The 19,459-nt window shown below is 40.7% G+C and overlaps 1 protein-coding gene across 1 annotated transcript; it reads right to left on the bottom strand.

Moving 5' to 3' along the window:
* Nucleotides 1-14,827: 14,827 nt before the first annotated feature.
* Nucleotides 14,828-15,899, bottom strand: LOC121025726 (40S ribosomal protein SA-like). Its single transcript, XM_040468428.1, is given in 3 exon segments — nt 14,828-15,517; nt 15,519-15,721; nt 15,724-15,899. Coding segments are annotated over 3 exon segments (1,014 nt in total). The 5' UTR covers nt 15,845-15,899.
* Nucleotides 15,900-19,459: the final 3,560 nt, after the last annotated feature.

The following is a 19,459-nucleotide window of genomic DNA, read 5'->3' as shown; positions in this document are numbered from 1 at the left end:
TTTGAAAAAGCAATAAAATCTGAGTTTACTATGCCAATCAAGATAGCATTCCCCTGTCAGAAACAAAAGCAATTATCAGACAGGTATTTATTTTATTTTATTTATTTATTTTGAGAAAGAAAGAGAGAGCGTGAGCAGGGGAGGGGTAGAGAAACAGAGGCAGAGAGCAAGTCCCAAGCAGGCTCTGCACTGTCAGCACAAAGCCTGATGCGGGCTCGAACTCATGAGCCGTGAGATCATGACCTGAGCCGAAGTCAGGAGTCAGACCTTAACCAACTGAGCTACCCAGGCACCCGAGACATGCAAGTATTTTAAACACATGATACTGGAAAGAAAAAAAAAGGGAAGAAAAGTGGTGGTAAACAACGCATCTTAGAAAAATTTAAATCTAAACGGAAATTATAAATGTGGTTGAGAATTTATAATACAATATTAAGTCGGGGTATTGATAAAGAAAATACATACTGTGAAGACATATTTAATAGTAAGTAATAACCTGACTTCTATGTCCAGGTTCGATGCAGAAATTTACGAGACCACCCCCACTGGTAGCCCGACAAAGAGAAATAATGGAATACACTCTCTCTCCCTGGCTCTCTCTCTTTCTCTTTCTGTGTGTGTGTGTGTGTGTGTGTGTATCACACAGAGAGCTAACAAATAAACTAAAAGCGCTAATTTCCAATAAAGGGTAACCCTTTCCTAGGAGAGGACAGATGTGTGTGTGACTGCCACGCTCATAACTTTGGTGGCACTATACGAAGAGGAGGAAATTCACTACAGTTGGGGTAAAGGAGACACCGGCCAATCTTAACAAATGTTTAATGGCTAGCTGGCTGTGTCTTTGAGCAAGAGATAAGAATCCAGAGGAGCTGTGATCACAAAACCGATTTCCACTTACCTGCCTAAGTTTTCCATGGGGCCTTCCTTGAATGCATGGGTGCAGCATGCTGAGAGCTAGACATAAGGTTAAGAGGACTGAGAAAGACTCCAATCAAGGCCAATGGGGGTTTTGCTGAGTGTAGCACTAATGGTCCGCAGAAGGCTGGTGTCGGAGAAGCAGAGTGGAAAGTTCTCTTAAGGCACAGAGAGTCAAGATGGATATGAAGATTAAACAGAACTGATTGTCTTGAAAAGATGGTGAAATGAGCTTAAAAACAGGGTATATGTGCCTACATTTCCGAAAGCAGGAAGCTGGGATTAAAGCAAACAATAATGCCCAAGCAATGCTGAAGATGAAGTCATAAAATCCTCAAAATATTTTAATTCCGTGGAGAACTGAATTTGCAACAAATCCCAGACCCAGCTCCGTCACAGCTTAGACGGACTCAAACCACTACCTTATTGTCTCGCACAGGAAGACGTGTGCCCTTTTCTCGGGGTTAGTATAATATAGTTCAGTGTCTACTGTTGTTTTACAAATAGTACCTGCCATTCAATCAAAATAATATGAAAAATGTACAGAAGTGGGAATACATGACTCATAATAAAGAGGGAAATCAATCGATCGTAGGTGACAAATATTCACTAAGATACAGGAATTAACAGAGAAAGATTTTAAGATAAGTATGATAAACAATGTGGAAGAGTCTAGAGAAAAGGTAACCTACATGTTTGAATAGAGGTGCAATGTACGCAGAAGAACGCAAAATGTATAAAATGATTACGTGGAAGCACTAAAATGAAGAAGAAAGCCTTGGAATTGAAAATTCATTCAGCAGGCTTAATAGAAGAATAGACATGGTGGAATAAATGGTCAGGGACTTCGAAGATAGTCAACAGAAATATATCCAAACTGAAACAAAGAGAGAGAAAACAAAATGCCTGGCTGGACATCTGAAAGATGTTGGCAATGCCAAATGGTCTAGCATGCACGTAACGGCAGCTGGACAAAGGAAAGAGAGTAAGGATGGAGGAGGAAAAAAACGATTGAAGAGATGACTAAGAATTTTTCATGATTGACAAGACAGCCCACAGATCCAACCACGATCAATGAGTTTCAAGTTACTCAGAGTTCTCTTGACTGATAGCCTTCAGCTTTCAGCCCTCATCAAAAATGGCCCTTATTGGTGATAACTAACTCTTTCCAAGATCACAGCTTCTTTCTGGGAATCGTGCATCCAATTATTGGTGTCAGTATGGGAATATAATATCTTAGTTCCCTTGCTGCATCACAGGACCAATTTGAAGGTTCATCCCAGTTTGACAGCCCCCAGTGGGATAGGCGAAGGCCTCTGTTGAGATAGCTTTGTATCCCAACTTCTCGGCCAAATCCTATTTCCTTCTCGTCTACAGTTATTAATATGGAGAATATCCCCAATAAAATTTCTTAATGGGAATCTTCATCTAAGAGTCTGCTTCCCAGCGAACTGCCTTGCACGTGCAACAGTATGTGTATACATGCATGTGAATTACTGACACGATTATTAACATTGAAAATCAAAACCAACAATGTGTTGTGGGTATATAACATATATAGAACAAAATCTATGAAAAAAATGGATACATGGAATTAAATTGTTTGAAGATTTTTCGTCTGGTAAAAATGTTTATGTCTGGTACTTGAAGATAGATGAAGGTAAATTAAAGATACATATTCTAATCTTTAGAGTAACTGTTGAAAATATCTTAGACCTAAAAAGTCACCAGGAGCAATAAGATTGAGTGCTAAGAATATTACGTCAATCCAAAGGAACTGGGGGAAAAGGAACATAATTTAAAAAAGAACACATGAGACAACCACCGAGGCATGTTCTAACCAATAATTACAGTAAACATAAGCAGTCCACTTACCAGGAGGTGATTGTCAGACAGGATAAAAAGGCAAGACCCAACTCTATGCTGTTTATTTAAAAAAAGTACTGATCATATAAAAAGTCACAGAAAGACTGAAAGTACCATAGAGGGGTGATAAAATGCATGCAGACACTAAGCATAAGAAAACCTGTGTGGCTATGTAATATCAGATAACGTAGAATTAATTCCAGGTGTATTACTAGTGATAAATGTGGAAGTGCCTACCATAAATGCGTAGGCACCTAACAACAGAGCTTCAGACACAATAAACTGAAATAGTCTGAAGGAAAGTGACCAACAGAAAAATCAACAATCATGCTTGGAAACTTCCACAACCCCGTCTTAGAAACTGATGGAACAAATAGCCAAAAATTCGGTAATAATAGAGCTTATTTGAACAATACTATCAACAAACATGATCTAAATGACATTCATACAATACAATACACACCCAATAGCTACAGAAATATATATCCTTTGTTAGTGCACACGAGTGTTCATCAACATAGGTCTTACGTTAGGCGATAAAACATGTCTCGCTGTATTGCAAATGATCTACCTCAGAGATAATATATTCCCTGGCCACAACATAACTAAATTAGAAATGATTAACAGTAAGCTATCTAGGAAATTACTAAATATTTAGAAATTCAGAAATGCATTTCTAAATAAAGGTCAAATGTGAAATTCTGATGGAAATTGGGAACTACTTAGAACTGAATAATAATGAAATAATAATGAAACCAGAACATATCAAAAACTGTGGGAGGCAGGTAAAGTGGCAATAAGGTAGTTTTATCTTAATTTGTTGTTATTTTTAAAAAATGTTTAATGTTTTATTTATTTTTGAGAGAGAGAGAGAGAGAGAGAGAGAGAGAGAGAGAGACAGAGTGCGAGCAGGGGAGGGGCAGAGAGCAATGGAGACACAGAATCTGAAGCAGGCTCCAGGCTCTGGGCTGTCAGCACAGAGCCCCACACGGAGCTCGAACCCACGAACCTCAAGATCATGACCTGAGCCAAAGTCAGACACTTTACCGACTGAGCCACCCAAGCTCCCTGATAATCTTATCTTTAAATGCACGCATCAGAGAATAAGGATGGTTTAAAAGTAGGGATTTATGCGTCCATCCTTGAAAGTGCAAGAAAGAAAAAAAAACAAACAAACAAGACTCAAACAAAAAGTCACTGTAACACAATAATGAAAGTAAGAGCAATCATTAAGAAGGCAGAAAATGAACCACAGTGCCTTGAAAATCTTTTTCAGATTTATGAACAATTATGAAGAATGTAGAAGAAAGACAATGAGAAAAAACACAGGTAGTAACAACAATGAAGAAGCAAATATTGGGAGATGATTCTTCACAAACCTCTCATTTTTCTATGAAGTTAGGTGTTCGGTATTCATCTAGGCTCACTCCACATCACCCCCATGGGACTTGGAGGGGAAGGAGAACTGATCAGTGAGCATAAAGTTCATACTGCCTGCTATGCTATGAGTCATAGATTTTTATAATTTCTTTCCACTTATTTTCTTATGGGCCAAATATACAGGACTATGTCCAAGTACTCTATGATAATAATTCAACAGATTCCAAGAAATACACAATTTCCTCGAAAGGCACAACTTAACAAAACACAACAATAAAAATGGACATTACAGAGTCTCCAATAAAGAAATTGAATTCGAAATAAAAAAGATTTCCGCGATGAAAACTTTTGGCCTGGAAGGCTTCGCTCTTTACTCCCATCAACTGTTTAAGGAAAAAATTCATATCAGGTTTATGCAAAAGCTCTCAGAAAATAAAAGAGGAGGGAAAACTTTGTAACTCATTTTATGAGACCAGCGTAACCTGGTTGTAAAACCTGATGAGCACATAACAAGTAAAGAATATCCCATATGTGTGCTGATATAAAATCCTTCATGAAATATTAACAAATCAAATACTTCAAAATATGGCAAGGATGATGCATTAAGAATAAGTGGTACTTAACAAAAGAAGGCTCAGTTATTTATGTGTGAGTGCTAAGGAATCCACTAGAAGAACAACAACAACACGACTAGAACCATAATCAATACAAAATTGACTGTGTTTTTACATAATAGCGACAAAAAACTGGGAAATAAAATGTAAAGCCTATGTAAATAACATAAAATGCCAATCACTAGGCATAAACTAATAAGAAGCCAAAATCTTGCTGGGGGTATTAAAAAGAGGTATCACTACCTAAGTTTCACCCATAGAGATTCCGAATTAATCGATCTACGGTAGTGTTTTTTAAAAAAAACTCCCAGATGAGGAAATACAAATCAAAACCACAATGAGATACCACCTCACACCGGTCAGAGTGGCTAAAATTAACAGCTCAGGCAACAACAGATATTGGCGAGGATGAGGAGAAAGAGGGTCTCTTTTGCACTGCTGGTGGCAATGCAAATTGGTGCAGCCATTCGGGAAAACAGTATGGAGGTTCCTCAAAAAATTAAAACTAGAACTACCCTGCGACCCAGCAATAGCACTACTGGGAATTTATCCACAGGATACAAAAATGCTGATTCGAAGGGACACATGCGCCCCCATGTTTATAGCAGCGCTATCAGCAATAGCCAAAGTATGGAAAGAGCCCAATGTCCATCAACTAATGAATGGATTATGAAGATGTATATATATACAATGGAATACTACTTGGCAATGAAAGAGAATGGAATCTTTCCATTTGCAACAATAGGGATGGAACGAGCATGTGTTATGCTAAGCGAGATAAGTCAGAGAAAGATAAGCATCATATGATGTCACTCAGAGGTGGAATTTGAGAAACTGAACAGATGACCATAGGAGAAGGGAAGGAAAAAGAAGATAAAAACAGAGAGGGAGGCAAACCAAAAGAGAGTCTTAAATACAGAGAACAAACTGAAGGTTGATAGGGGTGGGGAAAATGGGTGATGGGCATTAAAGAGGGCACCTGTTGGGATGAACACTGGGTGTCATATGTAAGTGATGAAACACTGGGTTCTGCTCCTGAAACCAAAACGACACAGTAGGTTAACTAACTTGAGAATAGATAACAAAATAAGATAAAATAAAAGATAAATAACAAATAAGAAAGCTCCCCAGCTGATTACGGTGTAAGCACAGCATTAAGAATAACTGGTCTATTACGGATTTTTAATTTAGCCATGAATGGTGACAGGAGAAATTTTGGAAAATGTGGTAGAAAGCCTGTGATTTCAACTGTCATTCCCCAGAGTGGATGTCTTGTCCACATCTTTATTTTTTTTTAATTAATTTATTTAAATTCAAGTTAGTTAACATACAGTGTAGTATTGGTTTCAGGAGTAGAATTTAGTGATCCATCACTGACATATGACACCCAGTGCTCATCCCAACAAGTGCCCTCTTTAATGTCAATCACCCATTTAGCCCATCCCCCCACCCCCACACCCGCCAGCAACCCCCAGTTTGTTCTCTGTATTTAAGAGTCTCTTGGGGCGCCTGGGTGGCGCAGTCGGTTAAGCGTCCGACTTCAGCCAGGTCACGATCTCGCGGTCCGTGAGTTCGAGCCCCGCGTCGGGCTCTGGGCTGATGGCTCAGAGCCTGGAGCCTGTTTCCGATTCTGTGTCTCCCTCTCTCTCTGCCCCTCCCCCGTTCATGCTCTGTCTCTCTCTGTCCCAAAAATAAATAAACGTTGAAAAAAAAATTAAAAAAAAAAAAAGAGTCTCTTATGGTTTGCCTCCTTCTCTGTTTTCTCCACATCTTTGATTTGAGCTTCATTTCTACAAACCCAAATGCCTGTCACACGCTTCCACCTGTATATTACATTTGCACTTCAAACTCAGAAGTCCAATATTAAATCTATCCCTACCCCACTTTCAACTCTGCTCACTTTTGAGTTTCATTTTTGTCTTTTTGTTTGTTAATGGCAGCAAAAATCAAACTAAGAAATTAGGGAGATAGCCTAAACTTCTAGATCAGTTCTCTAATTCATCTTTGCATTGACCATCTCCGTTCATATCCAACCTGTCAACTACTCCTATCTATTCTAGTAAATATCTTTGAAATCTACCCCCAATGTTTCATTTCCCTAATAACCATGCCATTTTAGTCACTCGTCATCATGAGTGCAACAGGCTCAAAACTGGTCTTCAATGGGGCTCCTGGGTGGCTCAGTCGGTTGGGCGGCCGACTTCGGCTCAGGTCATGATCTCGCGGTCCGTGAGTTGGAACCCCGCGTCGGGCTCTGTGCTGACAGCTTGGAGCCTGGAGCCTGTTTCCGATTCTGTGTCTCCCTCTCTCTGACCCTTCCACGTTCATGCTCTGTCTCTCTCTGTCTCAAAAATAAATAAAACATTAAAAAAAATAAAAAAAAAATGGTCTTCAAGTGCCCATATTCTTACAATCTATTCTCCACACTGCCATCAGTGATCTTTTTTTGAAATATAAATCTGATTTTACTCTCCTACATAACACCTATTGTCCAAAGTGATGATAAAGACTATTTCTGTCCCCTGAGAAGAAGTCCAAATTTCTTAGCATAATGTCCAAAGCCTCTCCATGTCTTGCCTCAGCCTCTTTCTCCAGCTTTGAGCTCCTTCCACTTTGTTCTCCAGCATCCTTAACGCAAAGAATGCAGGTGGTACTTTTCCCTTCTACCACCACTGTCCTTGGTCCACGCTGCAACCACATTTATTGATAGTGCACTTCATAAGATATTTATGCACTTCGGGGCACTGGGGTGGCACAGTCGGTTAAGCCTCCGACTTCGGCTCAGGTCACGATCTCGCGGTCCGTGAGTCCCAACCCCGCATCGGGCTCTATGCGGACAGCTTGGAGCCTGGAGCCTGCTTCGGATTCTGTGTCTCCCTCTCTCTCTCCCCTCCCCTGCTCACCTCTGTCTCTTCTCTCAAAAATAAATAAACATTAAAAAAAGACGTTTATGCATCTGCACACCAGACTTCTCCATTAAACTAACAAGTCATAGGAGCTTAAGAACTGTGACTTTATTATCCAAATTTTCTACCTCAACACCCGACAACATCGTAGGCATTGAAAAGCACTGAGTTTGTTATAACAGACACCGCTTTCCTACACCTGCCTTATTGGTTTGCTGAAGTTGTATAATCTCAGCTAATACTTTGAGGTCTCATATGTTTAAAATAATGTCCTTGTGCTTACCTGACAACATGCCTTTCCTAAAATCTATTATTAATTCTTTCGGGCAGCTTTTCCTTAATCATCATAAGATCACAAATGAGGATTAGAGAACGCTAGACACTATTTTGTGCCTTGTCATGCAGTGACTCTGGAAACATTTCTCATCCTTTTCTCACATATTCTAATCATTACCCATTCTCTCTTTAAATTATGGGATTGTGAAGCAAGTATGAAGATTAGCTTATATTCATTAAATAAAGGGATACTGCAATTTTTAATAAGTTTTAAAATCTCATTAAGATTATCATCAAGTGAATGTAATAATGAATTATTTTGATTTCTACTGGCACTTGGTTTGAATTCTTTTTCTTCCATCGATATGAGTGATTCATCTTTTAATTTTTACCTAGTTTATCTTGATTTCTTTGAAATTATAAATTAAATGAGGAAAACACAAATTTGCTGAATGTTAGAAATACACAGAAGAAAATTTGAAATTTCTTCTTCCAAACTGTCCCCCAATCTTACTCTCCTCGCTATAGGTAAACTTAAGCATTGCTAACTCTTCTTATTTTTGTAAATTTTTTAATGTTTATTTTTTATTTTTGGCAGAAAGAGAGAAAGAGAGAGACAGCAGGGGAGGGGCAGAGAATGAGGGATACACAGAATCCAAAGCAGGCTCCAGGCTCTGAGCTGTCAGCAGAGTGCCCGACGCGGGGCTCGAACCCACGAACTGCCGAGATCGTGACCTGAGTCGAAGTCGGATGCTTAACCGACTGAGCCACCCAGGCGCCCCACCTCTTTTTAATATCCCTAGCACGATTTTGTAGTTTCACCTTTTCTTTGTTCACCCCATGACTGATGAATAGATCCATTGGTTCAACAGTTATCTACTGAGTACCTAATTAGTGCCACGCACCAATCTGGGGACACATGATGAATCAGAACAAATAAGGTCTTCATGGAGCTCATGGTGTAATGGGAGGGCAGCGAGTACACAAGTTATCCATCATCTCTGGTTACATTAATACTCTGAAGAAAATAAACAAAAAGAGGAAATACTGACTGAAGGAAGCCACGTTAGATACGGTGTTAGTCTTGCTCCACTGAGACACCGACACCAAGATGAGTTGAGAAGTACCAGAGGTTTATTGGTTATTGGGCCAAATGCCTGTGATAGAAAATGTAGATCAAGTCCCCGAGAGGCTGAGAGACGCCCAATGGTAAGGACATGGAACTCACAAACGGTGAGATCATGACCTGAGCCGAAGTCGGAGGCTTAACCGACTGAGCCACCCCGGTGCCCCGAAGTGCATAAATATCTTATGACGTGCACTATCAATAAATGTGGTTGCAGCGTGGACCAAGGACAGTGGTGGTAGAAGGGAAAAGTACCACCTGCATTCTTTGCGTTAAGGATGCTGGAGAACAAAGTGGAAGGAGCTCAAAGCTGGAGAAAGAGGCTGAGGCAAGACATGGAGAGGCTTTGGACAATATGCTAAGAAATTCGGACTTCTTCTCAGGGGACAGAAATAGTCTTTATCATCACTTTGGACAATAGGTGTTATGTAGGAGAGTAAAATCAGACGGTGGGAACAGTGGTGTTGCAGAAGGACTTAAGGTCTTTCCTTTCATAATTATATTTATTAGACTATACATCCTATGCTCTGATCTTTTTCCAATAAAAGTATGCATGATATAAGGCATTCCATGTCAGTTATATAAATCGATTGCTTTCTTTTTTTAACCAGCCCTTAATATGCTAAACCAGATTTGATTTACCTATTTTCCATTCTGGGACATATAAGTGAATATATCTTTTCCTTTTCCTCAATACTGCAATGAATATTCTTGTGCCTCTCAGTGAAGAGTGAAAATATTATTCAGAATAGACTTAGAGGTAGAATGGCTGTGCAGGCTTTGTTTTTTTATTTAAAAAAGTTTTTAATGTTTATTTATTTTTGAGAGAGAGGGGCGGGGGAGAGGGGCAGAGAGAGAGGAAGGCACAGAATCCGAAGCAGGCTCCAGGCTCTGAGCTGTCAGGACAGAGCCCGACGCGGGGCTCAAACTCGGGAACTCTGAGACCGTGACTTGAGCTGAGATCATGACTTGAGCGAAAGTTGGATGCTTAACTGACTGAGCCACTCAGGCGCCCCCCTGTGTAGGCTTTAAAACTAAATAGGCATTGGGCACCTGAGTGGCTCAGTCGGGACTCTTGATTTCAGCTCAGGTCATTGTCTCACAGTTCCTGACCTCGAACCCCATGTCAGGCTCTGCTCTGTCAGTGCCGAGCCTGCCTGGGATTCTCTCGTTCTCTCTCTCTCTTTCCCCCTGCCCAGCTTGTGTGCATGCTCTCTCTCTCAAAATAAATGAATAAACTTAAAAAAAAATTGAATAGTCGTTGACAATTATTCTAAAAGACTGTACTAATAAGAGTGTACTCTTCTAATGAGGAGTGTATGAGATGGAACTTTGACTCATATTTTGCTAATACTGGATATTATCAATCTTTAATTTGTTTTTTTTTTCAAAATGAGAGGGAAACAATTGTTTTTAGATGGGTGGTATTGAGGAAAGCAGAAACCAATTGTGTTGCATTTAAGGACCATCAGAGCACCTGCCCATCCTTTCTATTGGCCAGATTAGATAAGCAAATATTAGTGTATTCATTTCCTAGGACTGTCGTCACAAATGGCCACAGACTTGGTATCTTAAAACAACAGAAATCAGAAATCAATTATCTCCCAGTTCTGGAAACCAGAAATCTAAAGTCATGGTGTCGGAAGAGCCACAGTCCCTCTGGCTCTAAGGGAGAATCCGTTCCTTGTCTCCTCTGGGATCTGGTGACCGTCAGCATTGCTTGGTATTTCTTGGCTTGTTGATTGCACCAGCCTAATTTTGGATTCCGTGTTCGCATTGCTTTTTTCTCTCTGCGTGTGTCAAAAGTCCCTCTACCCCTCTCTTATAAGGACACCTGTGACTGCACTTAGGGTCCATCCCAATAATCCAAGATAAACTTCTCTTCTTAAGACACTTAAATCAACCCGATATTTTCCCATGTAAGGTAATATTGAAAGGTTTTGGGGATTAGGATATTGGCGTATCTTTTGGAAGGCATACAATTCAGCTCACTGTAACTAATGAACTCACATTTCCTCTCCTGTTATGATCACTACATGAAAGGCAGTAGTAGAGGGAGTAGAATTCAGGATTCACCAGATTCCCTGATTGCTAATAAAGTCTGAGTACTGACTTCGGTCATTTCTATTTTCTTTTTTTTTTTTTTTAATTAATTAATTAATTAATTAATTATTTTTTGAGAGAGAGAGACAGCACAAGCGAATGGGGTGGAGAGGCAGAGGGCGAGAGAGAGAATCTTTTTTTTCATGTTTATTTTTATTTTTGAGTGGAGGAAAGGGCAGTGAGAGGAGGAGGGCAGAGGATTAGAAGCTGTCTCCGTGCTGACAGCAACGAGCCCAAAGCGGGGCTCGAACTCACCAACCAGCTCACCAACCGTGAGATCGCGACCTGAGCCGAAGTCGGACCCTGAACCGACTGAGCCACCCAGGCGCCCCTCTATTTTCTTTTAGATAGAATATCTGTTTAAAGCCTCTGCCCCTTATTCTCCTGAGACGTTAGTCTGCTTTTCACTTTTGTTTATTGGCGAGTTCTATAATTTTTTTATACTGTTTGCTTTTTGAGTTGTATGAGTTCTTTATGTATTTTGGATATTAACCTTTTATCCGATATGTGATTTATAAATATTTCTTCCCATTCCTTAGGTGGCCTTTTCATTTTGTTGGTAGTTTTCGTGACTGTGCAGAAGCTTTTTACTTTGCCAAGACTGATGTCAAAGACATTACCCACTATGTTTTCTCTTCTCTAGCAGGTTTATGGCTTTCGATCCTATGATTTAGTCCTTAATCCATTTTGAGTTGATTTTTGTATATGGTGTAAGATAGGGATCCAGTTTCATTCTTTTGAATATGGCTGTCCAGTTTTCCCAACAATTATTGAAGTGGCTGTCCTTTCTCTATTATGTATTTTTGGCTCTATTGTCATAAATTAACCGACTGTATATCCATGGGTTTGTTTCTGGGCCGTCTATTCTATTCCATTGATCTGATGGAATTAAAAGATAGCTGAACACATTCACCTAAAACATATGCTTTTGGGGCACCTGGGTGGTTCAGTCGGTTAAGCCTCCGACTTCAGCTCAGGTTACGATCTCACGGTTTGTGAGTTCGAGCCCTACGTCAGGCTCTGTGCTGACAGCTCAGAGCCTGGAGCCTGCTTCGGATTCTGTGTCTCCCTCTCTCTCTGCCCCTCCCCCACTCATGTTCTGTCTCTGTCTCTGTCTCCTTCTCTCTCTCTTTCTCAAAAACTCTTCTTTCTCAAGATTGCTTTTGCTATTTGGGTTTTTTTTTTATGTGTGTGTGGTTCCATACAAATTTTAAGATTTTTTTATTCTATGTCTGTGAAAATTGCCATTGGAATTTGGGTAGGGATTGCAACTGAATCTGTAGAATGCTTTGAGTAGTATGGACATTTTAACACTATGAATTCCTCCAATCCCTGAGCATGGAATATCTTTCCAATTTTTGTGACCTCTTCAGTTTCTTTCATCAATTTCTTACAGTTTTCAGCATAAGATCCTTCACCTTCTTGGTGGTTTATTATTCCTAGGTATCTTGTTATTTTGATGCAATTATAAGTGTGATTCTTAATTTTACTCTCTGATAGTTCATTATTAGTGTATAAAATGCAGCTGACTTTTGTATATTGATTTTGTATCCTGTGACTCAACTGAAGTTATTTGTTTATTGCAGCCATGTTTTGGTGGAGTCTTTAATGTTTTCTATGTGTAATATTATGCCGTCTGCAAATGGAGACAGATGTAATTCTTCCATTCGTATTTGGGTGCCTTGTATTTCTTTTTTCTTACCAAATTGTTCTGACTAGGACTTCCAGCACTATATGAATGAAAGTGGTAAGAGTGGACATACTTATTTGTCCCTGATCTTAGAAGAAAAGCTTTCAGCTTTTCACCATTGAGTCTGATGTTAGCTGTGGGTTTCTCATACACGGGCTTTATTGAAGTACGTTCCCTCCATATCCACTTTGTTGAGAGCTTTTATCGTGAATGGATGTTGAATTTTGTTGCATACATTTTCTGCATCTATTAAGACAGTCATATGATATTTATCCTTCATTTGATTAATGTAGTGTATCACATGATTTGCAGATGTCGAACCGTCTTGCATTTCTGGAATAAATCCCATTTAATTATGGCGAATTATCCTTTTAATCTATTATTGAATTCAGTTTGCTAATGTTTTGTTGAGGATTTTTGCATCCCTGTTCTTTAGGTATATTGGCCTGTAGTTTCCTTTTCTTGTAGTGTCCTTGTCTGAGTTTTAATATCAGGGTAATGCTTGCCTCATAGGATGAATATAGAAGTGTTCCCTTATGCTTCATTAAGTATTCAATCATTCAAACTTTTTAGAGAAGTATGAAAATCGTCCCTTTTTTTATGCATAAAATGGAACTTAGGGCAATTTAATAGCTTACCTAAGATCAAACCCAAGCATGGGTCTCTTTATAGACTCTATTCTGTTCCACTGAATATTTTCATTTTAAATATTCTGTCCCTTAAAATATTATTTTCCAAATCACTGAAATTTAGGAACAAAGAAAATCGCTTAAATAATAAAAATAGACCATGCAAAGCATTTACTCCAATGGTAAAGGAAACCAGTGAGCTATATTTTAATACAAATATAATATAGACAGGGGCGCCTGGGTGGCTCAGTCAGTTAAGCGTCCGACTTCGGCTCAGGTCATGATCTCACGGTCCGTGAGTTCGAGCCCCGCGTCGGGCTCTGTGCTGACAGCTCAGAGCCTGGAGCCTGTTTCCGATTCTGTGTCTCCCTCTCTCTCTGCCCCTCCCCCATTCATGCTCTGTCTCTGTCTCAAAAATAAATAAACATTAAAAAAATTAAAAAATATATATATATAATATAGACAATACATCTAGGGATGAAAGTAGGGTTTGGGTAAGAGGCTTGAGGGAGGTACAGGATAGTACACTGTTAAGCACATAAGAAGCCGAACAGAAGACTCATAATGTTAATCGCATCTTTCTAATTAAGCTCATGTATAGCCCTGTAAATGTCCTATTAGGCACGCTTTCACTTAGAGGAAAAAATAAAACAGCAAAAATTATTTCCTACATAGAACGTGTACAACGCAAAACCACCTGCACAAACAGACGTACACATTTAAACCCACACACCTAAACAAAGGAAATTAGGCTTTTTTCAGACGGTGTATTCGAATGAAAACGGCTCGTCAGGCCCAGTCATATATTATGATACCTCAAGCAATTATCAGGTAAACAGAAGTACATAATTCATGATAATGGTCACAATCAATCTGATTTTAGTTAGGAGGGGGATGGCTTTGTTTTTCGCTGCTTTCATCTTTTGGGTGGGGGGACTGAAAATAATGGATGTTGCAATAGATATTTGAATGTCAGAATCCACAGCCATCATGTATGATATAAGCAACACAGTATGAGACCATCTGGGCTTACTGCAAACTGGCTAGGCATGAGCGAGCCTCTGAAGCCTACTTCCAATGCACCCTGGTTGGCCTGTTTCAAAGCGCTTCGTTTGCCAATATTTTGGAACAGGTGCAAAGCCATTCTGGAGTTTCCTGCTGAGGTTTATGCAAATGGCTGGCTTAACTGGACTGCGGGCTCAGATTTCCTACTGCCTGAGTGCTGAGACCTAGGCGTGATTTGGCATATATTTCCCCCTCGACTAAATTCATTCTCTTTCTACAGTTTCTTTCGGCTCTTTTGTCCAAACGGTCCCCTGTTATTATCTAGTGCAGTGTTTCTCAAATGAAAGAAGTGGGAGTATGATCACAGTTAACAGTGAACGGTCAATTGAAAGACTGTACGGACCAAGGCGTAAGGAGTCACAGTTGTGTGAAAGAATTGTTTTGTGAGCGACTGTTGATTTTCCGTCATCGTTACTTCCATTTTGTTTGCCCTTGTGGGAGAGCCGCTTGAGACCACTCAGCGGTTGTTCGTACCCATTCAGTGGCCTGAGCAGTGGGAGCTGCAGACCAGCCTTCGACGGCAGGCCGAGGGCTCCAGTCTTCAGTCGGGTTCTGCTGAATAAGTCTGTGACTTCAGGTTGGGTAGCGATGAACTCAGGAGTTGGAGCCATCCATTCACCCTGAAATTCTTCCTCGGTCACAGCCTTTTCAGCAGCAGCCTTCTCTTCCTTTTTCCGTCCCCTCAGGATCTTTCTAGACGTCGAGATCAGGCATGACCTCCCCTGCAGGCTCACGGGAAACGGTGTCACGCATGCACAGAACGTCCCAGGCCAGCAGCCACCACATCGGACGCACTGAACGAGCTCCCTTGCTGTTGCAGTGGGTGGCAATGGCGGAGTGTTGGTGGGCAGCTTACCATAAGACGCCTCTGTGAGAGGCTGGTGGTCAGCCCCAGGACCAGTAAACTCCAGAGGTTTCGGCTCCCAGAAGGCTGCCTGGATCTGGTTTAGTGAAGGTTCCAGAAGTGAAGTTACCAGCAGTAGTAGAGGCTCCAGTTGTAGCAGCAAACTTCAGCACACCTTGCTGGCCAGTATTCCTGGATGATAGGACACTGACATCAGCTGGGTTTTCAATGACAACAGTGGCTCGAGGTGCTGGCAGAAGCTTCTCCCGGGTTCTCTTCGGATTTATGATGCAGATACCATCACTTCTCTTTTGTAGACGTATTGTGCCAATTTGAAGTCAAGGTTGGCACCACCTGCGTGGGTTGCTGCTGCAAGGAATTTGAGGACATCGTCCTCCTTCATTTGCAGGACGTCAAGGGCTCTGGCCATTGTGAAAGTTCCCCTTTAACTTACGACGGGAATGCAAACCAACGCCATACGGACCCCTCCCTGGGTAGCATGGAAAGGTAAAATAGTTTTTGATCCAAGAGTCACTTGGATGATTCTAGGTAGATCACTTGACTTCTCTGGGCTCTTCTGCCTACCTTGTGGATCTTGCATAAGAATCAAGCGAGGCACCATATGAGAACACATTAAGGTACACAAAACATTTTGCCACTATATTAGGTGAGCAGGAGAGAGAATGTGAGCAAGATTATTAGAAGGGGAAGTGGCCCCCACCTTGAGTTTCCCCTTCCTACCTCGGTTAACTTGTTTGGGTGATAAAATAAAGGATATGAAAATGGGCTTTTGACAGACAGTGTTGGTTTCTTACCCAGTCATTTCCTTCCACAACAAGCAGAAATTATAAAGACTCTAAAGTAGAACACAGTGAATGGCAGTATAGATGGGTGAGGGGAGTAGATGAGGACAGAAGAATAAGGATGGGCCATACCATATAGGATCTTATGGGCTGTGCTTTAGCACAGCAGACACTGTAGGTTGCCTGCCCCAAATCCACCCTCGCTTCCTTTCTTTATTGTCAATAGGGTTCCAACTTTTATACCCTGATGACATGACCTACTTCTCTCCCCAGCCCCAACAATTAAAGTTTCGTTAGTCCAAGATAATCACAGTCATTGCCCCATGGCAAAAAAAAAAAAAAATTTGATAAATTTGACCAATTAAAAATTAAGATTTTTAAATTCCTTATACAAAATCAAAAGATAGCTGAATACAGTCACCTAAAACATGTGCTTTTGGGGCACCTGGGTGGCTCAGTCAGTTAGGCCTCCGACTTCGGCTCAGGTCATGAGCTCACGGTTTGTGAGTTTGAGCCCCACGTCGGGCTCTGTGCTGACAGCTCAGAGCCTGGAGCCTGCTTCGGATTCTGTGTCTCCCTCTCTCTCTGCCCCTCCCCAACTGCGCTCTGTCTCTCTTTCAAAAATAAACATTAAAAAATTGAAATCTCAGTTATTGAATAAAGGTTTTACTTTCTAACGTTTTTCAGAAAAGGATATGATGTAACAAAAATGGAGAGACACAGTCTTAGGAGTGTTACCCCTGCTACTCACTGCTATGACCTTTGCCTTGTAGCCTCCCTTCCCTAGGTCTGTTTCATCATATTGAACAGAAAGAGTTTATACTAAAGCAGGAGTATCTTCCCCCAAACCTCTCCCTCCACCCTGGCCAAAGTTAATCCTAACACCAAGGATGAGGATAGGCATGTATATTTCTTTTTTTTTTTTTTAATTTTTTTAATGTTTATTTCTTTTTGAGACAGAGAGAGACAGAGCATGAATGGGGGAGGGTCAGAGAGAGAGGGAGACACAGAATCCGAAGCAGGCTCCAGGCTCTGAGCTGTCAGCCCGACGCGGGGCTCGAACTCACGGACCATGAGATCATGACCTGAGCCGAAGTCGGACGCTTAACCGACTGAGCCACCCAGGTGCCCCTAGGCATATATATTTCTTAAAGATCCTCAGATAAGATTGATGTGCAGTGGGGTCCTGGAGCCATTACACAAGAGGATCCAGGTTGAACAATATTCAACCTTCCAAAATGCTCTGAAACGTGTCATTCTATCTTTCCTGGTGTCCGTGTGTTATACAGCAGTTCACGGGTGGTGGAAGGAATGTGGGAAAATCTTCAAATGAAACCACAGCCTATTGTACAGTCCACTCAGGAAGCTTAAAGATTTATTTGAGCGACAGTGTATTTAAAGATCAGCAAAATGCCTAAAGCACTCTCAGCCACTTGAACCCGCGAAATTGCTGCCTCTTTATTCCCCTCTTTTACTTGGCCTGAGTGTGTGTGCGGTGAAAGGCAGATTAGCTATCAACCTCCATAAATTATACTATCTCCATTAAATGTGAGAACATGCCGGGGGCCCTGGGTGGCTCAGTCGGTTGAGCTGCCGACCCGGCTCAGGTCATGATCTCACTGTCTGTGATTTCGAGCCCCACATCGAGCTGTGCCGACAGCTCAGAGCCTGGAGCCTGCTTCGGATTCTGTGTCTCCCTCTCTCTCTCTGCCCCTCCCCCACTCGTGCTCTGTCTCTCTTGCTCTCAAAAATAAACATAAAAAAAATTTTTGTAATGTGAGAACGTGTCCTATAGGATATCTAAGGTTATATCTTTGCCTAGTTATCACGTTAATTACATTGTGACAGCGTACGTAATTACACAACATTACCTTAATCATTTTGTAGACACTTCTTTTTCGGGACCAAATTAAGCAGTTTATTCAGGGGACACAAAGAATGACAAGAATCACATTTCAGAAGCGCGCAGTAGATCATAAGGTTGACAGTGATAACTTGGTCCCAAAGAAATAAGTAAAGGTGAGTTGAGGAAACCCTGTTTGTTTTTTTCGAGTCAGAAAGCAATTCCAAAGAACTCCTAGACTATGTTTGGTTATTATTCAAACTTCGTAGGTAATGTAATTTAGCTTGGATAATGTCAATTACTGGGAATAACAGCGCTCTCCGTGTTGGCTCTATTTGTGAATTTCCTGTGCAGCATGAAGTAAATCACATTGTCAGTTCTCACCCTGATTCTTTTCCCAAAGCAAAAAACAAACAGCAGTATGTAAGGAGCGTTTTACAGTAATTTGGTATTAGGTGATATTAGGATAGGAGAGAGATAAAGACTTCAGAATATTAAAAATAAACTTTACCCCTTGAATGACAACAGTTTGCAAAAAAAAAAAAAAAAACTACAGTTATTTGATGGTACATATGATGAATTTATCAATTGTTTTTTATTTGTCAGATAAGGTACAGGCATACCTCAGAATTATTGCGGGTTCAGTTCCAGACCAGTGCAATCATACAAATATTGCAATAAAGCAAGTCAAATGACTGTTTTGTCTCCTAGTGCATATAAAAGTTATGTTTCAGCTATGCTATAGTCTATTAAGTATGCAATAGCATTGAGTCTAAAAAACAATGCACATATGTTAATTTTAAAAATACTTTGTTACCACACTCAGGTATCACCTCACGCCAGTCAGAGTGGCCAAAATGAACAAATCAGGAGACTATAGATGCTGGAGAGGATGTGGAGAAACGGGAACCCTCTTGCACTGTTGGTGGGAATGCAAATTGGTGCAGCCGCTCTGGAAAGCAGTGTGGAGGTTCCTCAGAAAATTAAAAATAGACCTACCCTATGACCCAGCAATAGCACTGCTAGGAATTTATCCAAGGGACACAGGAGTACTGATGCATAGGGGCACTTGTACCCCAATGTTCATAGCAGCACTCTCAACAATAGCCAAATGATGGAAAGAGCCTAAATGTCCATCAACTGATGAATGGATAAAGAAATTGTGGCTTATATACACTATGGAATACTACGTGGCAATGAGAAAAAATGAAATATGGCCTTTTGTAGCAACGTGGATGGAACTGGAGAGTGTGATGCTAAGTGAAATAAGCCATACAGAGAAAGACAGATACCATATGGTTTCACTCTTATGTGGATCCTGAGAAACTTGACAGGAACCCATGGGGGAGGGGAAGGAAAAAAAAAAAAAAAGAGGTTAGAGTGGGAGAGAGCCAAAGCC

Source organism: Herpailurus yagouaroundi, unplaced genomic scaffold (assembly GCF_014898765.1).
Source record: "Herpailurus yagouaroundi ecotype Mexico unplaced genomic scaffold, PumYag 67700, whole genome shotgun sequence".
In the NCBI taxonomy this organism is placed as follows: domain Eukaryota; kingdom Metazoa; phylum Chordata; class Mammalia; order Carnivora; family Felidae; genus Herpailurus; species Herpailurus yagouaroundi.
The sequence above is the reverse complement of the archived record's forward strand: the minus strand, read 5'-3'. Positions and strand labels throughout refer to the sequence as shown.